This window comes from Heteronotia binoei, chromosome 4 (assembly GCF_032191835.1).
Source record: "Heteronotia binoei isolate CCM8104 ecotype False Entrance Well chromosome 4, APGP_CSIRO_Hbin_v1, whole genome shotgun sequence".
NCBI lineage: Eukaryota > Metazoa > Chordata > Lepidosauria > Squamata > Gekkonidae > Heteronotia > Heteronotia binoei.
In genome coordinates this window covers 134220416-134246905 of record NC_083226.1, presented here as the reverse complement: position 1 = coordinate 134246905, position 26490 = coordinate 134220416, and the positions used below count along the sequence as shown (strand labels likewise).

The 26490-nt window shown below is 43.3% G+C and overlaps 1 protein-coding gene across 3 annotated transcripts in view; it reads right to left on the bottom strand.

Annotated features, from left to right (window-relative positions):
* The window catches only part of TNPO1 (transportin 1), a 115888-nt gene that overhangs the window by 13973 nt on the left and 75425 nt on the right, over window positions 1-26490 (bottom strand). For 2 of the 3 annotated variants that reach the window (XM_060235804.1, XM_060235803.1), the window contains exons 15-24: window positions 24666-24752; window positions 23878-23985; window positions 22255-22413; window positions 22082-22169; window positions 19730-19828; window positions 19465-19560; window positions 16987-17062; window positions 16070-16169; window positions 12190-12264; window positions 11287-11429 (exon numbers count right to left, since the gene is read on the bottom strand). In XM_060235804.1, the coding sequence (XP_060091787.1) occupies window positions 11322-11429; window positions 12190-12264; window positions 16070-16169; window positions 16987-17062; window positions 19465-19560; window positions 19730-19828; window positions 22082-22169; window positions 22255-22413; window positions 23878-23985; window positions 24666-24752 (996 nt within the window). In that variant the 3' untranslated portion in view covers window positions 11287-11321. Of the gene's footprint in view, window positions 1-11286; window positions 11430-12189; window positions 12265-16069; window positions 16170-16986; window positions 17063-19464; window positions 19561-19729; window positions 19829-22081; window positions 22170-22254; window positions 22414-23877; window positions 23986-24665; window positions 24753-26490 lie in introns of those variants that run through there. The other variant, XR_009555276.1, reaches the window with a different exon arrangement.

The following is a 26490-nucleotide window of genomic DNA, read 5'->3' as shown; positions in this document are numbered from 1 at the left end:
AGGAAAAACGGCAAAGGACAACAGACTGTGAGGTCATTTCCAAAGTAAAATGTTGAGGTATGGAAGTTACCATGAAAAATATAGATTTGTATAAAAATAACTATGAGAAGCTTTGGCAGAAAATTGATGAAGATTTGATAAAATAGAATAAATTGAACTTGTCTATGCTGGGCAGAATCGCTGCAATTAAAATGAATGTCCTACCAAGAATTATGTTCCTATTTCAAACAATTCCAATTGTCAAGGACAATAAACAATTTAGTAAATAGCAAAGAAAAGTCTCAGAATTTGTATGGACTGGAAGAAAACCAAGGATCAAAATGAAAATCTTAACTGATGCAAAAGAAAGGGGAGGTGCTAGAAGTGTTTGAAGTAAAATTGGTGAATTGGAATGTTTAGTGTTGGGAGAAAACATAGACATTGTGGGAATTTCAGAAACTTGGTGGAATGAGGAGAATCAGTGGGACACGGTGATTCCTGGATATAAGCTATATCGGAAGGATAGGGAGGGAAGGGTTGGAGGTGGGGTGGCTCTGTATGTCAGAGAGGATATACGGTCAAGTAAGACTGAGATCAGAGAATTAGATTCACTTTTAGAAATGCTTTGGGTTGAAATAGAGGGCCCAAAAGGAAATTTAACTATGGGAGTTTGTTATCGCCCACCAAATCAAAAGAGAGAGGACGATTATAATATGATGGAAGGCTTAAAGATAGCAGCTAAATGTAAAAACTGTGTCGTAATAGGTGATTTTAACTACCCGCAGATTGATTGGGTCAATATGTGTTCTGGTCGAGAGAAAGAGATTGAGTTTCTTGATGCTCTCAATGACTGTGCTATGGAGCAGATGGTCTCAGAACCTACCAGGGGTGGGGCGATCCTGGATTTGGTCCTAAGTAATGCCCAAGACTTGGTGAGCGATGTAAAAGTGATTGCGCCGCTTGGGAGCAGTGACCATAATGTTATTGATTTCACCGTTTGTATAAATAGGGAGTTGTCCAAAAAGACCGCCACAACCACGTTTAACTTTAAAAGGGGTAAATACACTGAGATGAGGAGGCATGTGAGGAGGAAACTGAAAGGAAAGGTACATACGGTCAAAACCCTTGGGGAAGCTTGGATGCTATTTAAAACTATAATCCTAGAAGCTCAAATAAAATACATACCACAAGTTAGGAAAGGCACAAACAGGCATAAGAAAAGGCCTGCGTGGTTAACAAACGAATTGTTCAGGGTGGTGAGAACCAGAGAGGATTGTGAGGAACTCCAAAGGGATCTGTTGAGGCTGGGTGAGTGGGCGTCAACGTGGCAGATGCGGTTCAATGTGGCCAAGTGCAAAGTAATGCACATTGGGGCCAAGAATCCCAGCTACAAATACAAGTTGATGGGTTGTGAACTGGCAGAGACTGACCAAGAGAGAGATCTTGGGGTCGTGGTAGATAACTCACTGAAAATGTCAAGACAGTGTGCGTTTGCAATAAAAAAGGCCAACGCCATGCTGGGAATTATTAGGAAGGGAATTGAAAACAAATCAGCCAGTATTATAATGCCCCTGTATAAATCGATGGTGCGGTCTCATTTGGAGTACTGTGTGCAGTTCTGGTCGCCGCACCTCAAAAAGGATATTATAGCATTGGAGAAAGTCCAGAGAAGGGCAACTAGAATGATTAAAGGGCTGGAGCACTTTCCCTATGAAGAAAGGTTGAAACGCTTGGGACTCTTTAGCTTGACAGAGTTTTTATACGCGTAGGAAGGTGCCCCTGTAGGAGTAGGTAGTAGAGTGCAACTCCAGAACACTGTGGTAAAGAAAACAAAACTCCAAGACAGCCGAGTAAACAGTTGTATTGGGTTAACACGTAAGAAGCAGTCTCAGGCAAGCCAATGGGTCATACACATTGAAGTCAGTCTGTCCAATATACAGTACCAATTCTAAGTCCAGGTAGAGAAGTCAAAATCCAGTCCATACAATTCAGTAGCCGTGCAATCCTCCAGAGCTTCAGTATACAAGCAAGATGTTACTCCTTCACTCACAATGTCCTTCTGCTCCTTCTATCATCAACCATCAACCACACCCACACAGGGCAAGGCTTTTCACTAATATAGTACAGCCCACCAATCATAACAGTGATTGTTTCATTAGCTGCACCTGACATTCTCATGACTCCTGTATAGCTTAGTTACATAACAAAATGATTCAGCAGTTTTTAGTTGTCTTAAAGCAACTGAACACTGACAAATGCATGGGATGGAGAAAGTAGAGAAAGAAGTACTTTTCTCCCTTTCTCACAATACAAGAACTCATGGGCATTCAATGAAATTGCTGAGCAGACAGGTTAAAACGGATAAAAGGAAGTACTTCTTCACCCAAAGGGTGATTAACATGTGGAATTCATTGCCACAGGAGGTGGTGGCGGCCACAAGTATAGCCACCTTCAAGAAGGGTTTAGATAAAAATATGGAGCACAGGTCCATCAGTGGCTATTAGCCACAGTGTATGTGTGTATATAAAATTTTTTGCCACTGTGTGACACAGAGTGTTGGACTTGATGGGCCGTTGGCCTGATCCAACATGGCTTCTCTTATGTTCTTATGTTCTTCTTAGGTTTCCAGTTACCGGATCTAAAATTGTATCATGATGCAGTATGTTTGGTATGGATTATAACTGCTGGTTTTAGAAGGCCATGGAAATATTTTTGGTTGGCATGTGTATATGTTTTATGGGAAAAATAAGATGGATGGGTTTTTTCTCACACCATTATATAAGAAGAAATCTGCTAAGCATTTGGTTAAAATATAAAAAATATGGTGATGAGAGAAAGCCGCTTTGGATTGTGCCAATTGAAGTAATAAAATTGTCCTCAGAAACAGATGAAGGGATGTGGTTAACGTATAATGAACTATTAAAGATACAGGGAGGAAAGGTGGAGCTAAAATCAGCTGAAGAATTACAACTTAAATATAATTGGTTTCAACTACAACAAATCAAGAGTTTGGTGGAACAAAACATGAAAAATGAAGAAATGTCAAAAATTTTAGGTTATGACATTAAGAGATCTCCAGACTCTTTTTAGTTGGGATTACAAATGGAAAGTTTTCCGAAACAAGATAGAATGATGGTGTGGTATCTGCTTTCAGCTGCAAGAACATTATATGTGCAGTTATGGAAGCAAGATAAAATACCAGAAAAATGGGATTGGATTATAAAAGTAATGTCATGGAGTAAAATGGACAAGTTTACAAGAATCTTAAAAGACTATGATTTAGAGAAGTTTAGAAAGGAATGGGAGAAATTTCAAAACTATGTCGAAAAACAATGGAAGGTAAAGGGACATTTAGTGGTTTTTGACAATAGCTGAAGTGTGGTTTTTCTTTCTTTGAGTTTAAGGTGAAAGGAAGAAAATGAAGATGAACTTATAGAATTAACTTCTCTTATTTTTTTTGTTTTTACTTCTTCTTTAGTGTAATAAAGTTATAAAGTTTTAAAATGGAGATTCTTGATTTGTTAAATTACCTTGTATTGCAATTTTAAGACAACACCGGCGGGGGTCAAGAAAAGGGGAGGAGAAGGAGGGGAAAGTGTGATGTTTTTAATTTGTATTATTTTTTAATTTTTTAAGACTACTATAACAATATATTGCGAATTAATAAAAATTGTTTTTTAAAAAAGAATGTGTATGGTAGGCTATGGACATGGTTTTTACTTGTTTGTTTCAACAGAATTTATCCACACAACTCACTGGATCGCCTTATCCTTTGCATTACTTGTAAATTCTATATCAGACTGGCAATTACAACTCCCCTTCCCACAACGTGATGAAACAGGAAAAAACAGGTTTCCTACCTGTAACTGATGATCTTCGAGTGGTCATCTGTGCAGTCACACTGATGGGAGAAGGTGCCAATGCCGATCACGATCAGTAACTTCAAAGCTGTGGATTTCCGCGGCCCTGTCTCGGTGCGCATGCCCAGAAGCCCCCCTGCGCATGCTCACCGGGACAGAAGCGGACATCCCACCAGTTCCTTCTGACCGCTGCATGAGCCCTAGAACAGACCGGCAGCAGTGGGGAAGGTGGGCGGGTAGTATGACTGCACAGATGACCACTCGAAGATCATCAGTTACAGGTAGGAAACCTGTTAATCTTCTTCATGGTCTCTGTGCATCACACTGATGGGAGAATAGCAAGCTAACGGCCTACCTGGAGGAGGGTGCCCCGGTCCGTCAACAGGAGAGCGACTGCAGGACAGCCCGGCCCACGGACGAACCTTGATGCCACCACAGGTCCAACGCATAATGTCTGATGAAGGTATGCGAAGAGGACCAAGTAGCAGCCTTGCAAATGTCCCGCAACGGCACCCCTTTCATGAACGCTGCCGAGGTGGCCATTGCCCTTGTAGAATGCGCCCTAATAGGCCCTGGAAGAGGCCTCTTGCGCAGTAGGTAACATAGTTTAATTGTCTCCGTCAACCATTTTGAGAGTCTTTGAGACGAGATCTTCCGACCCAGTGAGGGCTGGGCATAGGAGACGAAAAGCCTAGGATCCTTCTGGTAAGGCCCTATCCGATGCAAATAAAAGGAGAGTGCCCGCTTGACGTCCAGGGCGTGAAGCCTCCGTTCTGACTCCGTAGCCGGGTTGGGGAAATAGACCGGCAAGTAGATTTCCCTGTTTAGGTGGAGGGATGACGCCACTTTGGGCAGGAAAGTAATGTCTGGACGTAGCCATACGCCCTCTGAACTGAACCGGAGATATGGGTCATCACACCATAGTGCTGCGAGCTCCCCTACTCTCTGTGCTGAGATGATGGCCACCAGGAACGCCGTCTTCCACGTCAGTAACTGCAGGGAACACGTTGCCATGAGTTCAAAGGGCTTTCCCATCAGGGCCTCTAGCACCCCTGGCAGATCCCATGAGTCGGATCTTTAACAGAGGGGTATAACCTCATCAGCCCCTGCAAGAACTTCTTCGTGGTAGGATGTGCAAATACCGAGTGTCCTTCAATGTGCGCATGGTTGGCCGAGATAGCAGCCAAGTATACCCTTATGGATAACACTGCGAGCCCTTTGTCTAGTAGGGTAAGCAGAAAGTCCAAAATTAATGGAAGGCCCGCGAGAGTCGGGTCCCCCAGAGTGTTGGATTTAAACTGTACAAACTGCGCCCACTTGTAAGCGTAAGACCTCCGCGTCTCCCAATGACAGCGGATCCCCTCTTCCCCGACAACAAAAGCGCCCGCACTTTCTGTTGTTGCGGGTGGCGAACACATCTATCTCCGGTGTCCCCCACCTCTGGAAGATGGGCTGGAGAAAGTCCCAATTGAGCTCCCATTCGTGAAGGGAGGCTCCCCCGCGACTGAGAAAGTCCGCGCATGTGTTCTGGTCGCCAGGAAGATGAACTGCTGTCAGATGCGTGTTCATTTCTCTGCAAATCTCCCATATGCGTAGGGCTAGGAGACATAGTTTCCAAGATACTGTGCCCCCTTGCCGGTTTATGTAGGCCAGTGCTGTGGTGTTGTCTGTTAGGATTGCTACAGCTTGGTTTGCCAGTAATGGCTGGAAGGAGAGAATGGCATGGTGAATCGCCAGTAGCTCTAAAAAGTTTATGTGGTACTGCAGATGGTCCTTGGGCCACCTGTCTCCCACACAGAGTCCATTCACATGTGCTCCCCATCTCCACAGGGACGCATCCGAGGTTAAAGTTATTGTCGGCTGTTGCTTGTGGAAAGGAGCCCCCGCCAGCAGGTGATGCCTTTGCTGCCACCACCGTAGGGTTGCCAGGACTTCCTGTGGAATGGAAAACTTGCGTAAGGGGGAATCTACTTGGCATCTGAAGTGCTTGAGAAACCATAACTGAAGGCTCCTCATGTGGAACCTGGCGAAGGCCAGAATCGATGTGGTGGATGCTATCAGACCCAACAGGCACTGAACCTTGAGAGCCGTGACCGTCCAGCTCCGTAGAAAGATCTGCACCAGGTCTACAATGTCGTCTGCTCGCTTCTCTGGTAGAAACACCTTGCAGGACTGAGTGTCTAGGATTGCTCCTATGAACTGTACCCTCTGGGAAGGTTGGAGACATGACTTCTTTTTGTTCACTTGCAGACCCAACTCTTGCAGAAGGGCTAAAGTGGTAGAGATGTGTTGTAGTAGACGGACCTTTGACTCTGCCACCAGAAGCCAGTCGTCTATGTATGGAAACAGTATGATGCCCTGTAATCTCAGATGGGCTGCAACCACGACCATTGTCTTTGTGAACACCCTGGGGGCTGTGGAGAGGCTGAAGGGCAGGGCTCGATACTGGTAATGCAGAGTCCCGATGGCAAACCTGAGGAATCTTCTGTGGGACGGGTGGATACTTATGTGGAAATAAGCGTCCTGCAGATCCAAGGTGGCCATCCAATCTCCCTGATTCAACAGAGGGAGTATGTTGGGCAAGGAGGTCATCCTGAATTTTTGGTGCTGGATGTAGAGATTGAGATCTCGGAGGTCCATGATGGGACGCAGGCAGCCATCCTTCTTCGGGATAGTGAAATAACGGGAATAAAAACCCCAGCCCTCTTGGCTTGCCGGGACTGGTTCTATGGCCTTTTTTTGGAGAAGTGAGTGCACCTCTTCCCGAAGGGTAGGAGATGGGCTGGTGTAGACGACTGTTGGTACCACTGGTGCCTGCTGGAACTCTATCATATTACCCAGCCGGATTATAGATAAGACCCACTGGTCCGTTGTTATTCTGGACCACGCCTGGTAGAAAGGGAAAAGCCGGGTACGGTCCGAGGCTGGCGAGGGGAATGGGAAACATGGGGAAGGACAAAGACCCTGCTTGAGCTGCCTGTTTCCCTTCTGGCAAGCCGACTGTGTAGAGGTCGGGGAGTACTTTGATTTAGCGTTGTACGGGGCTTTCAAGAAGGATGTCGTGTTCTTAGGCCTCCATTGTTGTTCTCCCGGCGGTTTTGGAAATGATTTCTTGCTCCATGGCTTTGAGGAGCAAGAAATCATTTGCTCAAAGGGCGTTTGCTCTGTTGGCGAGACGAGATGGTGACTCCTAAATTTCTGGAGGTTCTGATGCTTTTATCCATCTCTTGCAGCACGGTGTCCGTGTTGGCACTGAATAAGCCATTCCCATCAAATGGTAGATCCTCAATGTAGGCTTGAGTATCTGCTTGCAGTGCCGTCGACCTTAGCCATGAATGTCTCCTCAAGGTGATAGCCGTCATAAGGGTCTTGGCTCCTATGTCGCTCGAGTGTTTGGCCGAGTTTAACTGCTGTTTGGCTAGTGCCATGCCCTCTTTTTGGATCCTCTTGATCACGTTCCTACTCTGCTCTGGGAGATCTGGCAAAATTGTTGAGAGCTGGTCCCATAAGGCGTATTGGTATCGCCCCATACAGGCTGAGTAGTTTGCCACCTTCAACCCCAGCGAGCCCGCCGAGTACACACGTTGTCCTAAGTTGTCCAGCTTCTTCCCTTCCTTATCTGAGGGGGCAGTATGTCTTCCTTGCCTTGGATGACGATGCCACCACTACTGAGTTTGGTTTGGGGTGATTGAAGAGGAAGTCTGCTGTGGATTCTTGTATCCAGTACTTGTGATCAAGCCTGCGTGACGAAATAGGCGTGGACGCATGCTTGTCCCAGGATGCCTTCGCTGTGTGCAACATCACATTAGTCAGAGGAAGAGCTATTGCTGTTGATGTGTCTCTTTGTACGATGTCAAAGACGTCGTCTGTGACAATCGTTGGGAGGGATAGGGACTGGGCCATTCTTCTTATCAGATCCCCATAAGACTTTAGGTCCTCCGAGGGAGAGATGGGTTGCTCCTCGGTGACCTTGGTGAAGGCGATAGTTCCTCTGGGGATGACAATGCTCCTTGCTCCTCCGGTATCGAACCTTCGATCGATCTCGGGGAACCCGCCGGTGACTCTGAATGCTCGGAGGGCAGTAATGGTCGGTCCCGATCCAGTTCTGGTAGTGTAACCTCTTCCGGGGGCGGGGGGCGCGGGACCTTCCTCTGCTTGGGAGGTTCCTCCTCTGGAGGTTTCGATACCGACGCCGACGGGCGCCACTTTGGAGGTCTGCAGGACGCACGCGATCTACAAGATGCCTCTATTGGTCCCACTCTGCTTGCCACGGAGGGAACCACGGAAACATCGATGGCATCGGGTAAGACCCGTAGAGATACTGCTATTGGCGTTGGTCCCATGGCAAGGGTGGTGGTACCCGTCAAGACAGAGAGCCTTCATCCGGTCTCGTTCCCGGCGAGCAGCTGTACGGAGACCTGTCTCTGTTCGGTTCTCGCGAACAACATCGATGGCTTCGGGATCGGTCTCGTTGCGATCTCCTAGAACGATCACTCGTGATCGGCACCTTCTCTCATCAGTGTGATGCACAGAGACCACGAAGAAGATCATATAAAGACACATTTGTTTTAACTTGCACAGCAAATCAAATGAACTGATTAACTTGATTTTTAGAATTGGATTATATTCATTTTATCCCAGCACCCCTGGCTTACAAGTCAACAACAACGACAAAAAATGTACTCTCATACAATTTCAATTTTGAAGCTACCAAGTTTGCCTAATATTTTATTTAGAAATCAAAATTTTTTGTGGAAAATAAAGCATTGCAAAGTTCTCTGTCCCATATCTCCGGTTATAGCACCCCAATATGGAATTACCGCAAACCCTCCTAAGCCTGCTGAGAGCCCAGCTGATTCCATGTCATTAGAAAAACTTGAAGTTTCCTTGCTAACCTAGCAACTGACCTCCATCTTACTGTTATCTGCTAGAGAAAGTACTTGCATGCACACTCATCCACCTGCACACCGTTCCCTAAGGGAAGAATCAACTGCCAATATTATGATCACTAAAGAATCAAATTTGCCACCTGTCTGATCACAGAGAAGAGCAAAACTCCACTAGCAAGAATGACTGATTATGTAATTTAAAAACTAAGATGAGCTTTAATTTCATATGCATCAACTACTTCATTTTGCCATTTTTAAAAATCAATAGCCTATAAAATTATGCAACTTTGTTACAAAAGTCTGGTTCAAGACAATGAAAAGAAAATATGGATTTAAATCTCAACAGCATGTGGATTGAATCACCATACAGAAAGCAAGAATGAGGTGCCTTGTTGGTCCTTATGAATTGAGAGAAGACAGCCTCTCAAGTGAGCGAGCTCTTTGTAACACTACAACTATAATCAATTTTATGTTATTTATAGTCCACCTTTCTTAAAGGGACTAATGGCAGATTACATAGTGAGTCAGTACAATCAACAAAATGAAACATTCCATAAAAATGTATTAGGACTGCAGAAGCTTGGAACCAACCAGAAAGAACTGAAGCACAGCATAAGCATTGACACATTAAGCAGTGCCAAAATTACATAATAATGTCCTACAGTAAGCTATACACAGCAGTATAGACCACAGTCCCTAATTAGTTATCCAGCTTAGTTTGTAAACCATTTTGTACCCTACTGCCTATGCAGAAAAGCCCTCGAATAATTCCATTCTGTCTAGTTTGAGAAAAACCAGGAGAATGGTAGCTTTTCTGACCTCCTTGGGCAGGCAATTCCATAAGGTGGAAGCCACAACAGAGAAAGCATATGTACAGGCAGCAACTGATTTAAGCAATTTGCAGGCTGGTACTCACAGAAGCCCTTGCTGACATGTGAAACTATCATGGTGGAGCACAGGGGGAGAGGTGGTCTCATAAATAAGAGGGATCAAGGCCATGAAGGGTTTCATATATGATAGCCAACATGTTAAATTGAGCCCTGTTAACAAGTGGGTAGCCAATGCAGTGTCTGCAGAATGGGAGTGATATGCATGTTCCATCTGGTGGCGGTGGTGGAGGAAAGCGCTGTCAAGTTCCAGATGACTTATGGCAACCTTGTAGGGTTTTCATGGCAAGCGACATTCATAGTGACTCTGGATTCTCCGGTGGTCTCCCAGCCAAATACTAACCACGGCCAACCCTGCTTAGCTTCTAAGATAAAGACTGAGCTACAGTGGGCCATTCAGGTCAGAGCATACTCCATCTAGCTTCCAATAACAGTAGAGTCGTGGCAATCTGCACCAGTTGGGAGTTTCCAAATTGTTTTTCAGGGGAGACCAATGTACAGTGCATTACAGTAGTCTAGTCTCAGTGTTTTATTGTGTCATGGAACCAGGTGGCCAGATCAGCCTGTATCAATGTTAAAACGGTATCAAGGTTAAAACGGATAAAAGGAAGTACTTCTTCACCTAAAGGGTGATTAACATGTGGAATTCACTGCCACAGGAGGTGGTGGCGGCCACAAGCATGGCCACCTTCAAGAGGGGGTTAGATAAAAATATGGAGCAGAGGTCCATCAGTGGCTATTAGCCACAGTGTGTGTGTGTATGTGTATGTATATATATATATATATTTGGCCGCTGTGTGACACAGAATGTTGGACTGGATGGGCCATTGGCCTGATCTAACATGGCTTCTCTTATGTTCTTAATGTAAGGGGCCACATCACAGGCTAGCTGTGTTGCTATAAAACAATTTTTTGCAGTTGCATTAACTTGTTCCTCCAGTAATAGTTATAAAGAGCCCCGTGGCGCAGAGTGTTAAAGCTACAGTACTGGAGTCCTAAGCTCTGCTCAAGACCTGAGTTCGATCCCTGGTGGAAGCTGAGTTTTCAAGTAGTCAGCTCTAAGCTAACTCAGCCTTCCATCCTTCTGAGGTCGGTAAAATGAGTACCCAGCTTGCTGGGGGGAAAGCGTAGATGACTGCGGAAGGCAATGGCAAACCACCCCGCAAAAAGTCTACCGTGAAAACATTGTGAAAGCAACTTCACCCCAGAGTCGGAAACTACTGGTGCTTGCACAGGGTCCTTTCCTTTCCCAGTAATAGTTGGATCCAGAATACCCTTGTGCTTTTAATGGAGTCAGTAAGGGTCAGTTATCTCCATCAAGTGGCAAGCACAATGGTCACCTTTCTCTGTCTTTTCAAGGATTTAGGTTGAATATGTAAACTAAACAGCCAAGCAGCTATTTAGAACCTCTACCATATCACCAGGACATCTGAATGAGGATATGTGGAGCTGTGTATCATTACCATTTTGATGACAACCAGCCTCAAGACTAGGAATGATTTGACCTAAGAGCTTTACACAAAGATTGAAAAGCATGGAGGGCAGAATTGTGCACTGTGGAATTAATATACAGAAGGACATTCATTCTTTCTAAAGAGTAATGTCTACTTTGAATTATTCTGTAGTTTACAGAAACAGGCAGGGAGGATTTGAGAGTTAACAGCTACTTACCCCTAACTGTTGTACTGCAGCTTGAATACATGTGGTTAAACTCCATAGTAAGCTGCAAGGCGCTCTTTTAAGGGAACAGGAAACTGGTCAGAGAAACGCCTCCAATTTTCATCTCCAACTTGATTTTTAAATCCATGAAGGATCTGTATGTGAACAGAAAATTCTTCAGAGACACTGAATTTCTAGCTTAACACACGAAAAATCTAACAGAGGACTTAATTACAGACATATAGGGCTGGATCCAAAGAAGTATCTTCAGCTCATGAAAGAGCTATTAGAAATGAACACCAGGAAATCCAAAGAGCTTTTTTATTGTTGGCACACACACACACAAAAGCTGTCCAAGAGTTTAAACACAAGAAATCAGTATCTCTGCATGAATTCTTGTGCAAGGGTTTGCTGAATAGTGCTATTTTCCGACTTTTGTGGCTGTTTCATGTCAATAATAAGACACATTAATTTGGATCCAGTCACAATACTGAACTGAATATGTAGCTCACTTCCACTTCTAAAAAGAGCTGAAAGTATTTTAAAAAGCACAGCAAGTATGAACTATTGCAATGTATTAGAAGAAAGCAAGTTCAAACTACTTATCTATGACTAGTGATCACTTTCAGCAATAAAGTCTTGGCAAAGAAGAAGTGATCAGACTGTACAAGTAAGTTTAAAGACATATGCACTAAGAAATCCATTCACATTTGAAAGTAATCATCAGAGTGGATTCATCACAAATTATGGGTGCCAAACTTGAAATTCCTTAAGGCAATTTTCAGAATACCATAACACACCACACTAGCTTTGTAACAATTTTTTTTTAAAAAGGCCTACCTTAGTTTTTCTATGGGCCTGCCATTAAAATAAAACTTGGGGGAAAGGAAGCAAAGATGTAAAATAGCACATTACCTTACAGAACATGTCTCTCAGATCATCTTTTGGGTTAATCCATGATGCAACAGCATCACAAAAAAATATAAAGTCCTGTAAGTGTTCACAGAATTAACAAATTATAAATCAGTATTCAAGATGACTTGTTATAGCAGCCTACATAAGGGAGACAAAGGTATCAAATTCTATATCTATAGGCTTTCATTTTACAGTTGTGCCTTCTAATATTTTTGAATAAAAAGCATAATGCACACAAGAGCAGATTGTGACAGCCACTTCCCTTCAGTGACGGGCCTTCTAAGTCTCTCAAGCGTTTGTCAATGATATTGGATCCCCCTCCTGCCAGGCCTACTAGTTAATACGATTTCTCCACAAGACTCTTGTTAGCCAACCATGAGTGGGGGGCAGGGTTTTATTTTAATTAACCTTTTAGCTGCTGAAGGTATTAGTCCACACAATTCAGTAATCTTACAGGAGAAGCTATACCCGCCAGCACAGGCTGCTTAACGGACTTTAAAAGAGGCAGATTATCCACTGTCTTCATTCAAGCAGGTAGGCAGTTTCTTTAAATAAGAGCTCAATATGATTACAAGCAGGGCTCTAATTCAAGATGGTATGGGCTGCTCCAAAAAGTAATATGTACATGAACTTCTACTGACACCAATAATATATAGTAAATATTTTTAAAACTGAATTTTATTTCAGTGTGGCCTATTCAGTGTCCCTATACCCTAATTTAGACTAGTTTCCATGAAACCTACTATACATTTTTAGGTGGTAACTGAATAAAACATGAGTCCTGTGGCAACTTAAAGACTAATAAAACAGCATCTGAAGTCAGCTTTGATTCACCAAACACTTATGCTAGAATAACCTGTTACATCATTAAGGTGCCACTGGGCTCCTGTTTTATTCTGCTGCTAACAACCCTTCTAGAATTTTACATAACTGAAAACTAATGTTCTGGAAGTGCTGCATTGGATTTGAAATAATACATGCTCAGACTAAGCCACTAAGAGCACAATCCAAAGGATGTGTGTGCGGAAAGTCTTTTGGAAGTAGACTATCCGCTACATGGGTGCAAGAAGGATTTGCACCCTGTACGACCAGCGCCACCACAGTGGAAGGGACTTACGTGCATGAGGGGCCGCAGCGCCTGAGGGCTGCGCCCGAGTGTGGGTGGAAGTGAGACGAAGCACAGCGTTCAAGCAGAGGAAGGGGTGGAGTTGGGGGCGCGGCCAGGCTTAGGCAGCTTCCTGAGCAGTTTGGGCCCTGACACCTCCCCCCCCCCCACCGAGAGGCGCAATGTTATGCCTGCAAAAACAGTGGCGTGTCCCATAGGCACTCATTGAAACCAAAAACAAAGGTCACCTCTGCCACTGCAGAAGCTTGCAAACCCCTTAGGGAGTGGTGTAATTGCCTCGCCAATCCCCTTTAGCCTCGGGCTGACAAGCCCCCTCCCCAGCATCCAATAGCAGTCTCCCCCCTCCTAGAAATACTTCCGCTCTGGCCTCGCACAACTCAGTTGTTAGGGACAATCTGGCATGGCAAGAAGCTCTGCTGGCGACATCCCCGCCATACAGACTTAGAGTGAGGGACAGGTAGGCACATTGGAGACGGGTTTTGCACTGCGCGGTAGCTTTGACAGTATCTTTGACTTGCGAGGGGGAGAGAGAGAGGTCTCTCCCCGGGGGCTAACTGTTCTTGTTTCCAGATCTCCACAGGTTCCAGGCTCCCGGAGACTCTGCATGCGAGGACTGTCACCCATGGCTGGGTAAGTTCCACTGTGCCCCCCCCCCATCCTCCCCCTCCCCTTGCTCTCAACCACTCGGTGTGTGAGCGTCTCTGGCACTTGAACCCAGCAGTGGGCTCCAGCAGGGGGCATTTGCTGACCCCGCTACTCTGTGCTGCTGCCTGCTCCCTTCCCTTCGTCTGCCCTCTGCCTCTCCAAGGGAATGCCTGGAAGGGTGGGCAGACTTAGTTCTGGGGGGTGGGGGGAAACGGTTTATGAGCCGCCACGCTGCCCCCCGTGTGGCTGGACAGGGGAGGGGGTGCCGCCCCTCAGCCTGCCTGGGCTGACAGCCTACCTACCCCATAGGGCTGTTGCGCGCAGGGCACTAAGGGGAGGGGACTGCTGAAGTGGATGCATGCCCAGCGGCTCGCATTCTTGAGTTCTGCAGGCGCCAGGGGAGGTGTTCCTTGCACACAGCAGGGGGTGGCAGCAGGGCAACACCGGGGGGAGGGCTCTGGGGCGTTTCTTTTGGCCTTGGTCTGGGAGTTCCCAGACACGCATTCCAGCCGCTGTCTAGGACAGCGAACTCCTGCACTTGGCACTTTCTACTTCAGTTTCAGTTTGCTTTATTACGGTCCATGACCAAATACACAGCACAATGCAGGCCAACAACCACCACATAAAAATTGTAAAAGTCAAATGGACCTAAATAGGTGAAACGTAAGATATTTAAAAAATAAATGTGAAAATAAAATATAGGACATTAGTATGAATAATGAGATATGACAAATAATACAGTAGTGGTCAAACATCTTCTAGCTTAATAAATATAGTACATATAATAAAAAAATTTTTAAATTATACAGCTCCAGAAAAATATTAACTAGAATACTCTGGTTAAAATTACAATCTGTTACCGCGACATTAACTTGTAAGAACCATAAAATTCAATTTGATTGCATGGGAACAAAATTTGGCAACTTTATGCATGGTCTCTATTTATATCCGTTTCAGTAGCATTTGTGATGGTATACAGAGTACTCAAGCATTTAAGAAAAGATAAAATACAAGCTTGGAAATATTCAAAAAACAGTCCGTTTAAGACCCCTTCGCTACATAATCCTCATGAATTCTCCTAGCTGCCGCCATAAATTTGGCACAATTAATTGTGAATTGGGGGTTAAAATCTGGTAACAGCGTATTTCTGATTTTGAAATCAGAAAACCCGAAACATCCCTCCAACAAAGAATAAACGTACCTGGCTCCTATGCCAGGGTATAGGCCACACCCAAACAAAACATGGTCAATCATTTCAACTTTATCTGCACCACAAGGACAAACCCGCTCAGCCATAGGCACCTTTCTAAAGCGGCCCTCAACGACTGCTGAAGGAAAGATATTGCAACGGGCCATAGAAAAGGCCCTTCTGTGGGATGGTAGAGTTGAGAGATAGGGGGCTGGAGCTAACACATATCTCCTTTGAGGGGGAGCTAGATAATCTGGGACCTTGGCAATATCATTCTGTCTCTCATTGTCTTGTAGTCTCTGTTTGACTATGGCCCTGGCTTGATCCAGGGCCATTATCTGGAGAGATTCAGGTGAAAAGCCAAGCGTAGACAATTTCTGATGGATGGCTCTAACCCAAGAGGAACATTTCCTACTTGTCTGCGCATGCCTCTGCCCGCCTGCCTGCCATTGGCAAGAGTCTCTGAAAGCGGGAGGGAGTGAGGGGATTGAAAGCCTCTCAGGCGCCGGCTTTCCAGCCCCTCGCCCGGTCACATGCAACAGGCTGGCTAATCCCGTGGTCCCCCGCGAGCCTGCGCCTCCCCCACCCCCACCTCGGCAGCAGGCCAATGGCATGTGCCTGGGCGGAATCACCATGGCAACAGGTTCTCTCTCGCTTGTTGGGCCGCTCTCCCCCTTTAAGTGTGGCGTAACGTCTCCCCTTTGGAAGCCGACTGTGGCTGCCGACACTAGTTCTGCACTCAAGCGCAGCTACATGGCGGTTCTCTGGATTGGGCTGCCCATGACTTAAGTATTTTGCAATAACCAATCTATAGTAGGACACAACATCCTGTGATAAGAATGTGGTCATTTCCTATTTGCAGAAAGGAAAAGGGAGTTCATTTTTAATTTATATCCCATTAAGACCAACACAAAGCTTACTTGGACTACTCCACTAGGATTGACAGTGATCATGGTACAAATCCCACGGAATGCTGAATCTTTCTCTTCATTGTCCCTTATGTTTCGGAGAGAGGTACACCTAGTAAAACAGAGAATCAAGTGTTAGGTTTGGCTTTGCTTCAAAATTAAGTTCCTATAGTATTTGATGGAGTAAGCGTCACACAGAAAAGAAGCTTAAAGATTACATAACATACACTTTAATTGTTTTATGTTCCTTGTAACTCATAGTAATTTTTAATCCAATCTGAAATGCAAACAATTTATAGATATCAGAACAACTCATATTCTTTCTCACAATGCCAGTCACTGTAACACAGACTGATACGAAGTGTGACATATTCCATTAAATACCATTACAAATAAATACACTTAGGAGCTTCTGCTACTGAAAGCAGCATATCTTGTCCTAGTTTAAAAAAAAACCACACATGACAAATCCCACTAAAGGAACTTTTCCACTTCTTTTTACAGCAGCAAGCAAGCTATTTGATACACTACAAATCTATAAACATGTATTCCAGACAGCAAGTCAAATCACCAAATGAGTTCGAAATAATGTAATGTGATGCTTAACTTTTTACACAATTTGCATGCATATCATCATTCTGGTGGATTTTAAAATGCTTTTTAATATTCAAGCTTTAACACATCAAGCATGTGACAATCTTATCCCATGCATCCATTAGTTGTTAGCCACAACATGAAATATATACATGACGGTACCGCTAAAAAACTCACAAACCTGATAGGACAAGATTAGTCACATGGTTGGCAATGATTAAGAATAGTGATTTTTTGTAACCAACTGAAAAGTATATCTAGAAGTGAGATAGAGAGAGGAAAGAAAGAAAGAAAGTGAAGAAAAATGAATAAAAAAAAGATTGAATAATACACACCAGGGTCTTATAAACTGCTGTAGCATGGGGGCCACCTCTTGAGGACAAACGTAACCAAGACGACCAATTGTTATTGCTAAGGTAACGCAATCACGGTTATACACCACCAAACGCCAACCAAGACATGAGCAAATGAGGGGGGAAGGAGAAAAATAAAGAAAAAACAACAAATAACTCAGAAACAGAAACCAACAGAACCTGTGTATGATAATAAACATAAGATTTCACCAGTGCTGTTCATTACCACCCCCTATAAATAAGGGGCAGCAACATATGGCATACTATTTGGAGTGGGGAGAAGGAGTAAAAGGAAAAAGGAATTAAGTGAATGAGAGAACACCAAAAGGTAACTTTAGCATTTAATAATGTCAATCTATACCAAAACTATAGATTCAAAGGCATTCTGGACATTCCTGTAACTGTGGATTAAGTTCTTTTATACGTCTATATCTAATATCTCAAGCATAAATTTTAATTTTAAAATTCAAATGTCACTACCTGAAATTTACAAAGGATTTTCCCTCCTGTGGAACACATGAATTTATTAAAACTCTTTGAAGGTAAGGGAGGAAAAGAAATCAGGAGACTGGACTATGACCTTGTAGCTTTTCATAACAAACAACAGAAATGCAGAGTTTGTTAACAATACATCAATGCCACTATCAATGATTTTGACAGATCTCCAAGGCATAAATACAAAGGGAGCACTGCCCTATTTGAACATAAGAACTATTTTAACAAGTATTATTTAGTGTGTGACACTGCCTACTAAATGAATATGTTTGGACTTTAAATGGTGTTCTCTCAACTCACAGAGAAATTCTTCAGAAAAAAGGGAGAGTGTGGGTATGTTTAAGGATTATTTGAAGCAAACTACATGAATACTAAAATCCAGCAGATTCATATGAAGCAGAGAAGCCTATGCTTAAGAGACATTATGCAACACTCCAAAACAGGCATTTGTGAACAATCTCATGAACACATGCAATAAAGCAGATGATGCTCTTTCCACTGTAAGATTTGGTGTAGGATATAACACTGTAAAGAGTATTCTTTAAAAGTTCTATAAAACTAAAGGATTTTATATTAGAAACATAAGCTTGCATGTGACTTTATTTTGCTCAGAGGCCAAATTCAATGAACTCTACTGCAATCCTCTCAATACAAATGTTTATGAAAACAGAAAGTTAAGTCTGGACTACGCTGCTCGCTTTTGGCAGGTATTCTTAGGTGGTGCAAATCTTGACCATTACTTGAGGAACCAATTAGGAAAAGCCTCACAATCCCAGAAAAATGCCAAGCCTAAATTCTCAATGCGTGCAGATCTAGCAATTATAAATATAACTGAGCCCAAAGTATGCTTTAATATCCCACAACAAACCTGAAGTACAACACATTCAACATTTATTTGTCGAATCAAACTCTCCAAGTATTTATATACACTATTTAAGAATAATGCTAGAAGGTTCTAAAGTCTTAACTTCTACACTGTATAAAAAGCAAGCACAACAAGTAACGTGCTAAAATCATAAAAAGGTTTTGAAGAGAGCTCTTTAAATTGCTCCACAAAATGCAAGAGGTTTGCAAACTCTTTGTGAACAGTGAGATACCTATAATTTACCAAGCCCCCGTGTAGTTTTTCTAAACGCTCACCTTCCATATAGAAGTAAAACATAATTCTGTAGTCTTTGTATTTTCTTGTACTTAACCAACATAAATTGAATGTATTCCTCCAATCCTGACTCTTTTCCAATGCCGAACTATCTATGGCTAAACCACAGAATATGACTATAACCTATACCTATGAACTTGGTATCACTTGTATCAGATTACAGTGTAGACACAGATTACTAATGATGACATTTTCTCCCCAGAATATGGAAGGTGTTCTTTAAAACAAGGACATGCTTTTTTACAAATGCTGGACAAGCCTCAAACTCCATTTTAAAGGGTCTTTCAATCCAAAACCAAATCTGCAATTATGAAAGGCCTCCTTTAAGAATTTTATATACTTTATATCTGGCTAACTTATTTAAATTCAATAGAATAGACAGTGTTCAGAATCAGATGATTTACGAAAAAAGAAACTATGCATTCACATTCGTCTTGTTGGCCATTATGGCTTTGGAAGATCAGCTAATTTTAGAGAATACACAAAGAACTTCACATTCTACATATCTCTTAAGTCCATGCTAAACTGCTTTTTAAAATTATTTAACTATGTTTAGGAAATAAACTATGAGTTCCCAGTTCTAATGAAGTTCTTAATTTATAAAATATTGGGGGGCGGGGGGGGGACCATCCTAGAACCTGTTTAGTAAAGGCAGTTAAATGCAAGATTGAAGCTTGTAAAAGAAAACTGAGTTGCTTTTGCTTTAACCAATTCTGATGCAGTTTCCCTACAACTCTGAGTAATCTGGTTTAAAAGCAGACATCTGCATAACTTAATTCACTGCAAACAGTTCAGTTGTAGGGTACCTGTGTTTTCTAACAAAGTCTTTGGTGTGTTGGGTCTGTTAATGATTTCTACAAGCTGGTGCAAGACCATAGGAATATAAAGCTGCATCTCTATACCTAGAAAGAGACAACACACAGTCCATTAAAAAAAAAACAAATGAAGACATGCATTCCAAATGGGCACATTAGCACAATCTAATGCCAGATTTTTATAACTGGCAGCAAGACAGAAAAGCAGTCTATATAATGCAGAACTTAAATGAGCCCTTAAAAATGCAAACCTTACCCATCTGAATAGAAATTTCTCCAATAGCCCAGGTGGCATTGTTACACACAGAAATGAACTCAGGATTCAGGTTGGTTCCCAAAATTGGCATAAAATCCGCTGTAAGGAAAAAAAACACAAAGGAGGCCACACCATTAGTATTCTCCCATACCAGAACTTCACACATACATAATGTGTATGTAAATGAAAAGGCTTCTGAAGAGTGGCTATATTTTTATTACCTAGTCAAATCACATCAGGTCTGGGATAAAAGCAAGGCATAAGCAGCTACTGAATAACCCTGAGTTCTGTCATTTATCTGAAAATGTGTAAAGGCTTTTAAAAAATAATTACACTAGAAATGGACTTTATACCATAAAGCTCACATTTTACAGCAGAAACAAGATCAAGTAAGGAATCTAGGAAAGCTGTTTTGTGCAACAAAGAACTGAATTTGTAGATGGAAATTAAAATTTCAAGAGTTTGTCATTACTGTCAAGTTGTCTGAAGGAAAATGGCAAGTGGTCTCTTACTGACCACCCTATTCCTGGAGGGTGGAAAGCCCAAAGCCACAATGTCTGAACTATGACAATTAAACCAATAGCACTGTCCTTCACGGGGAGGAGGGGGGGTAGGCTCCCTCTTGGGTATCCTGCCCCTCCAGGGAAAGTGTATGCGCAATACATAGCCTCTCCTTTCCCGGTGTAGTGAACGCTGCGTGGTCACTGTCCAGCTATGCCTGGCAAATGGTCACTGCAATGGCCTCTCCTGCATTACTGCATCCGTGGCAACACCTTCCCACTGGTCCCCCCCGTTTCTCACAGAGTTTGCCATGTCATGGCGCGACCGAATATCCGGTGGTATAACTGAATGGGCAGGCTGGGCTCACCAACCTCGCCAGCCAAGAGAAGGAAAACTCTAACATCAAACCCGGGCAGATAGAGCTCGTTAATGTAACACCTACCACCTGGAGGACTCGCTGCCAGTGTCCCGGCTTACTGGGCCATGGCAGATGACCCCAAGGTGAAAGGGTGGAGCCAGTACCGCGCACACTGTGCTTCACCTAAAAATTCCTCTGCGCAGGCCTGAAGGGCATATCCACATCCACAACCCACAACACACCAAGTCCTGCAGCGATGGGCAAGGGGCGAAATGGCAGCTGGAAGATGCCACTGGAAGCCGCAGTCCCGATCCTGCATGTAGGCGGTTCAGGGTATTGGTCGCCTGATGCTGACCCGGAGACGAAAGCATTTTTTGGCAGCACCATGAACGACCAAGCAGCCTTATCTAGGGACAGCACTGCTTGCTCCGCATGGAGAGGGGCCTAGAAAAGGTGGCCTAAAGAATCGCACTGCTACAGCACCACCCCAAATCAGACTTTTCCCTGCAGCCACTGTGGCCGGATCTGCCTGTCCTGCATTGGTCTTGTCAGCCACCAGCGAGCCTGCAGCAGACGTGGACTACTGCACCCTTCTTAAATCTTCGTTCGCGAAGTCAAGCCGAGAGAGAGAGAGAGAGAGAGAGAGAGAGAGACTGTCCTTCACCCTAAGCTCCTGAGAAGTACTTTAGCTGGCACAAGCCAGTCTCACTTGCACTTGGGAGAATCCTAAACACACTATTCACACCTGGACTGCAAAGGGGGAGAGGAATAGTGGGGTTAAGAATGCAGCATAGGCCCAGATCATGTGTTACCTCCTCGGGGGGAAATAAGGGGAAAATGAAAGGCAAACGTTTGCTACAGAGACTTGTTCCATTCTCATTATGGGGAGAAATACTGATATTTAAAAGATAAATTGCAAAGTCCATACAACTGTGATGTGATTACCTGACCTCAAATGTGCATAGGAAAAGCCAAAGGTAAGCAATAACTAATCATGAAAATTTCTTTTCCTCCAAAGAGACAGCTCATTTCTGATTCATATCTTCCAGTATTAGCAAGGTTAGCACAGCAAACTATTCTCTTGTAAGTCCTTCTTTGGGTGTAACTATGCTATCTTTCATCCCCATGAGAGAAAAAAAATAAACTGCATGCATAAAGGCAAATACTGAAAAACTAAAGCAGGTGCACCACAGCAGCTGTGACAGTAGACATCCTTAGTTCAAATCTCACCTGTGCCATATATGCACTAGGTGGCCTTTGGCACATTTTTCAACATCAGCAACCACAATCATCTGGGAGAAATAATAATGGCCTATCCTACAACAGAGTTGTAAGGATAAGATAATGTTCATGAAGCACCATAAATGCCAAGTATTATTACTTCCAGGCACCCTAGCAGATAATACTCTCACAAAACATGCTAATTTAAGGTGTACATGACATAGTCTCTTCTATACCTGATAACAATAGCAATGCTTTTTATAGTAACATACCAATGCAAGGCTTCACATGTTGAAAACAAGCCTTCGTCAAATCACCTAGCAATGCAAAAGAACTCTGTCGCACCTCAGGCATTTTATCCTAGAACAGAAAAATAAAAGCCCATTTATTTCCCTTTTTAAGATCTTATTTAGAAAGTAAGAAAGAAATAAACTGATTGTCTTACCTGCATACACTGGTACATTAACGTCAGGATATTGCTGCGAGCCACTAGCTGCTCAATGTTGCCTCCAAGTCCTTCTGCTAAGCCACTAAGTAAATCAAGAGCCACAATCATGAAGTCTTTATCCGGAGCCTCATACTGGTCTGGTTGAGCATTGTGCAACTGGAATAAAAACAATGTACAAGCTTACTAATGCCACCTACAACACTGGAACAACAACCAAGGAGTGAGAAATACAGTAAAGTGAGCAATACAAAACAAAAACTGCACAGCATTTCACAACCAATACAGTACAAATATAGTACAAACATAATTCTTAAAAACTGGCAATATCTTAAAGTCCCAGCACTTAATACATGACAATTATAGAGTAATACCCTGACTCTGCAAAAAGAATTGGAGTAAAGAATTACATTTGTACTGTATTGGTTGTGACATACAACACTGGGCCATGGCTCAGTGGTAAAGTATCTGCTTGGCATGCAGAAGGTCCCAGGTTCAATTCCTACCATCTCTCAAAGGATCTAGCAGCAGGTGATGTGAAAAGACCTCTGCCTGAGACCCTAGAGAGCTACTGCCCGCCAGGAGTCAACAATATTGACTTTGGCCAATTTTACACTGGGCAGAAGATTTCCTTTCAGTGCGCTTTAAAAAGTGTTAGTTTACATTGCATACAGCCATCACTTCTGTCTTGTTTTGGATTTTTCGTAGTGGTTCACATTCACTTTCATGAATTGGCATCGAGAGCATTTTCACCACAGAGTTGCTCCTCACTTTACAAGACCCCTTTTTGAACTGGGGTTTTCTGCAGATTTGGATCTAAAGCTGTAATTCTAGAAGTTGTCAAACTCCTCCCCAAATCCCCGTCCTTGCGAGAGCACTTGAAAGCAAGAGCAGCCAAGTAAGGCGCATTCTTCTCCTCCAAGCTCAGAGGAGAAGAGTGCACTTGGCCCCGTCCAGATTCTCTTGCCTTCAGGCAAGAGCAGCTGAGAGGGGCGCCTTCTTCTCTGAGCTTGACTTCCCTTGCAAGGAGAAAGAGGCAGTGTGTGATAGCAATGTGTGCACTGCCACACGGGCGGCTGGAGTCCTTGCCAGGGGCATCATCTCTCCCCTGCTCCAGGTTGTTGGCGGCTCTGCCCACCTCTCCTCCCCTCTCCTGGAATAAAAGCCCAGTTCCAACCAGAGTTAAAGCAAAGTCCATTTTTGGCTGGTTGAGAGTATGCGTGTGACAGCAGCACTTTGACTGGGGTTTCAACCCCCACCCCCATGAACAGGCAATCTTGAGAGACAGCGGTGAGGGCCTGCAGGCTTTCCTCCTTCTTTTGCAAATATAGATGTAAAACTCTGCAAAAGGTGAGGAGCATATTTTTAAATGTGGACTCATTTTGCATGATGCGGGTCTCTAGCAGGTGGATTCAGTGCTGATCAAACCTGTGTGTAGAATCAGTCTTTGATAAACCAAGGATCTGATTCAGTATAAGGTAGCTTCATGTGTGCTCATTTTTTGCTATTTACTTTAAGCCAACAAGACCGGTTGAAGAACATTCTTTCGCTTTCATTTACAAATGCTGACAAATTGAATTGAGGATTAATGGCTTCACAGATGAAAGAACAACAGAAATATACCATGGCTTGTGCAAGAGTCTTCTGTACCAGGTTTACACAGCGCTGGTACACAGGTTCACAGTATGGAAGGAAGCCAGATTGCAAGGCAGTGGCAACCGAAGATAGGCACTGAAATAAAGGTAACACCAAAATTGACACCTTTTAGTTACTCGAATCATACATTACACTGAAAAAATGGAACGTGGATTCTGTTCTAAGCACATTACTAGGTCCTTGAATGAAGTATTCATTTTGACATGCTACAAACTTTTCTACAACATGTTTACAAAAAAGAAAGAAAAGAAAAAATCCACAATATAGAAAATTAAACCCTGGAGAGTTTTCCCCTCCCAAGAGACTGCAGATAATATCCCAGTGCATTTTCTTTGGGAAAAATTTGCTATGTCTGGGTAGAACAGCCACCCACCAGACTAAACGTTTATCTGTATTAGATGAGTTCCATCTAAAGTGTTCTAATATCAGTGAATACAGTTCTGGGGCTGGAGCATATGGGCTTCCCGAGAGTGGTAAGAAGCTTCGCTACAATGTGGTAGCTTAATCAGAGTAATGAGTCTGTATTTGAAGACCCAAGGGCAAACTCCAGCTGAGAATTTAACTACAATAAAGGCTCCTACAGCCCAAATAACTAAGCAATAAATTCCACTGAGTTCAATAGGGCTTATTCTTAAGCAAGTATGCAAAAGATTACAGCCTTAATCTCTACATACTCCCTTGCAGGTAACCACAACAATGAAGTACAACAGACATCACAAAGGACTAGAGTATTCTCACTAGGAAGAAACATTTACCTCTAATAAAGGGAAAAGATCCTTATCTTCATCCTTCAACATGTTCCATTTCTGGATTAGTGGAGGCATAAGCATTTGAATATATTCCTATAAATGGTGAAGTTGCACAGTTACTTGAGAGCTGCAAAACTGATAAACTGTAATTTCCCCCTACCTATTTGTTCAACAGATATATCCCCGTTCTTCTATGCACAAAGCAGGCTTCCAGAAATATAAATCATAACATTGATACCCAGGACTCCAAAATAAGCTTACAGTGTCAGTTGATAAGATTAAAGGAACCCCAAGAAACATACTTTAACAGCCTTGGTTTTAAAGTAAGACTTTGCCATTGGAAATCTTCCCCAGACCCCTCCAGGCTTAATTTTGTCAGTTTCTTAATAGACATTAACGAACTACTGGACTTTACCTGAAAGTTTTTTCTCTTCAGTGGGGTCAAAGTAATCCAGAACTGGTTAGGTCACACCTCTGCTCTCTCAGGTAGGACTATGCAAATTTTTGCATGCCTCCTCCAGACATGTCCAAGCTCTGTATCTTATATCATTGTGTGCCACCTTGAGGTCTTTGCATTGTATTCCTTCTGTGCTCTTTACTTTTTTGTGTTTGGGGAGGGGGGAAAGGAGAAGATATTGGATTTATATCCTACCCTTCACGCAGAGAGGCTTACAATCTCCTTCCCTTCCTCTCCCCACAACACATTCCCTACCTTTGAGGAAGTTGGGGCTGAAAGAGCTCCAAGAGAGCTGCTCTGAGAGAACTGTGACTGACACAAGGTCACCCAGCAACTGCATGTGGAGAAGTAGGGAATCAAACCCAGTTCTCCAGATTAGAGTCTTCTGCTCTTAACCACAACAGCAAACTAACTTCGTCCCCACTGAAGGAAAGAAGCCTTCAGGTAAGGTCCAATGTTTAATTCTCCTTCAGCTGGGGGGGGGGGGGGGAGAGAAGAGTCATCCAGAACTGGTTAGCTTAACCCAAGCTGAGTTTTTGGGTGAGTCATTTTTCCACCTTCATGGCTCCATTTGTTGCAGAACCCTTCCACTGATTACACTTGATCTATTCTTTAATGTCTCAAAGGTTGAAAATGATCCCCATGTCACAGCTCTGCAAATCAATTCCACTGTAGCCCTACTGGAGAAGGCAACTGTTGCTGCTGATGATCTAGTTGAGTGTGCTGAGACTGCTTTTGGTGGTGCCAGCCCTTGTTTCATATGCCTCAATAACTGCTTGACCCAGTAGGCAATGGTGGATTTTGACACCCTCTTTCCTTGGTTTTGCAAACTGTGTGAGACAAACAGTGACTCTGATAGCCTGAATGCAGCTGTTCTGTTCAGGATGTGAAGAGTCCCATACAGATCCAGTTTGTGCCATAACTCTTCTTTCAGATGCGGACAAAAGGATGGCAGGGTAACTGGTTGGTTCAAGAGTAAAGCTGAATTTACCTTGGATACAAAGGAGGGATCTGTCCTCAGAGACATGGATTCCTTTTGGAAAATGCATAACTTCTTCCTTGCAGATAATACTGCCAATTCCAATAACCCTCCTAGCTGATGTTATAGCTATCAAGAAGGCCACTTTCCATGATAACAACTTGAGGTTCTTTTTTTTATTTTAGTGGCTCAAATGGCAGTTTGGTGAGAGTCCTTAAGACTGCTGATAAACTTTATGTAGGAAATTTATGGTGGACAGGCAGGGCTAGTTGTCTTGCCCCCATGATGAGCCTTTTAACATATTTGTTCTTGGATATGTCTCTAAATTTCATTTGGCTGAGGCAGGAGTTTACGGCTGCCACCTGATATTTTAACATTTGGCCTGAAACCCTGTT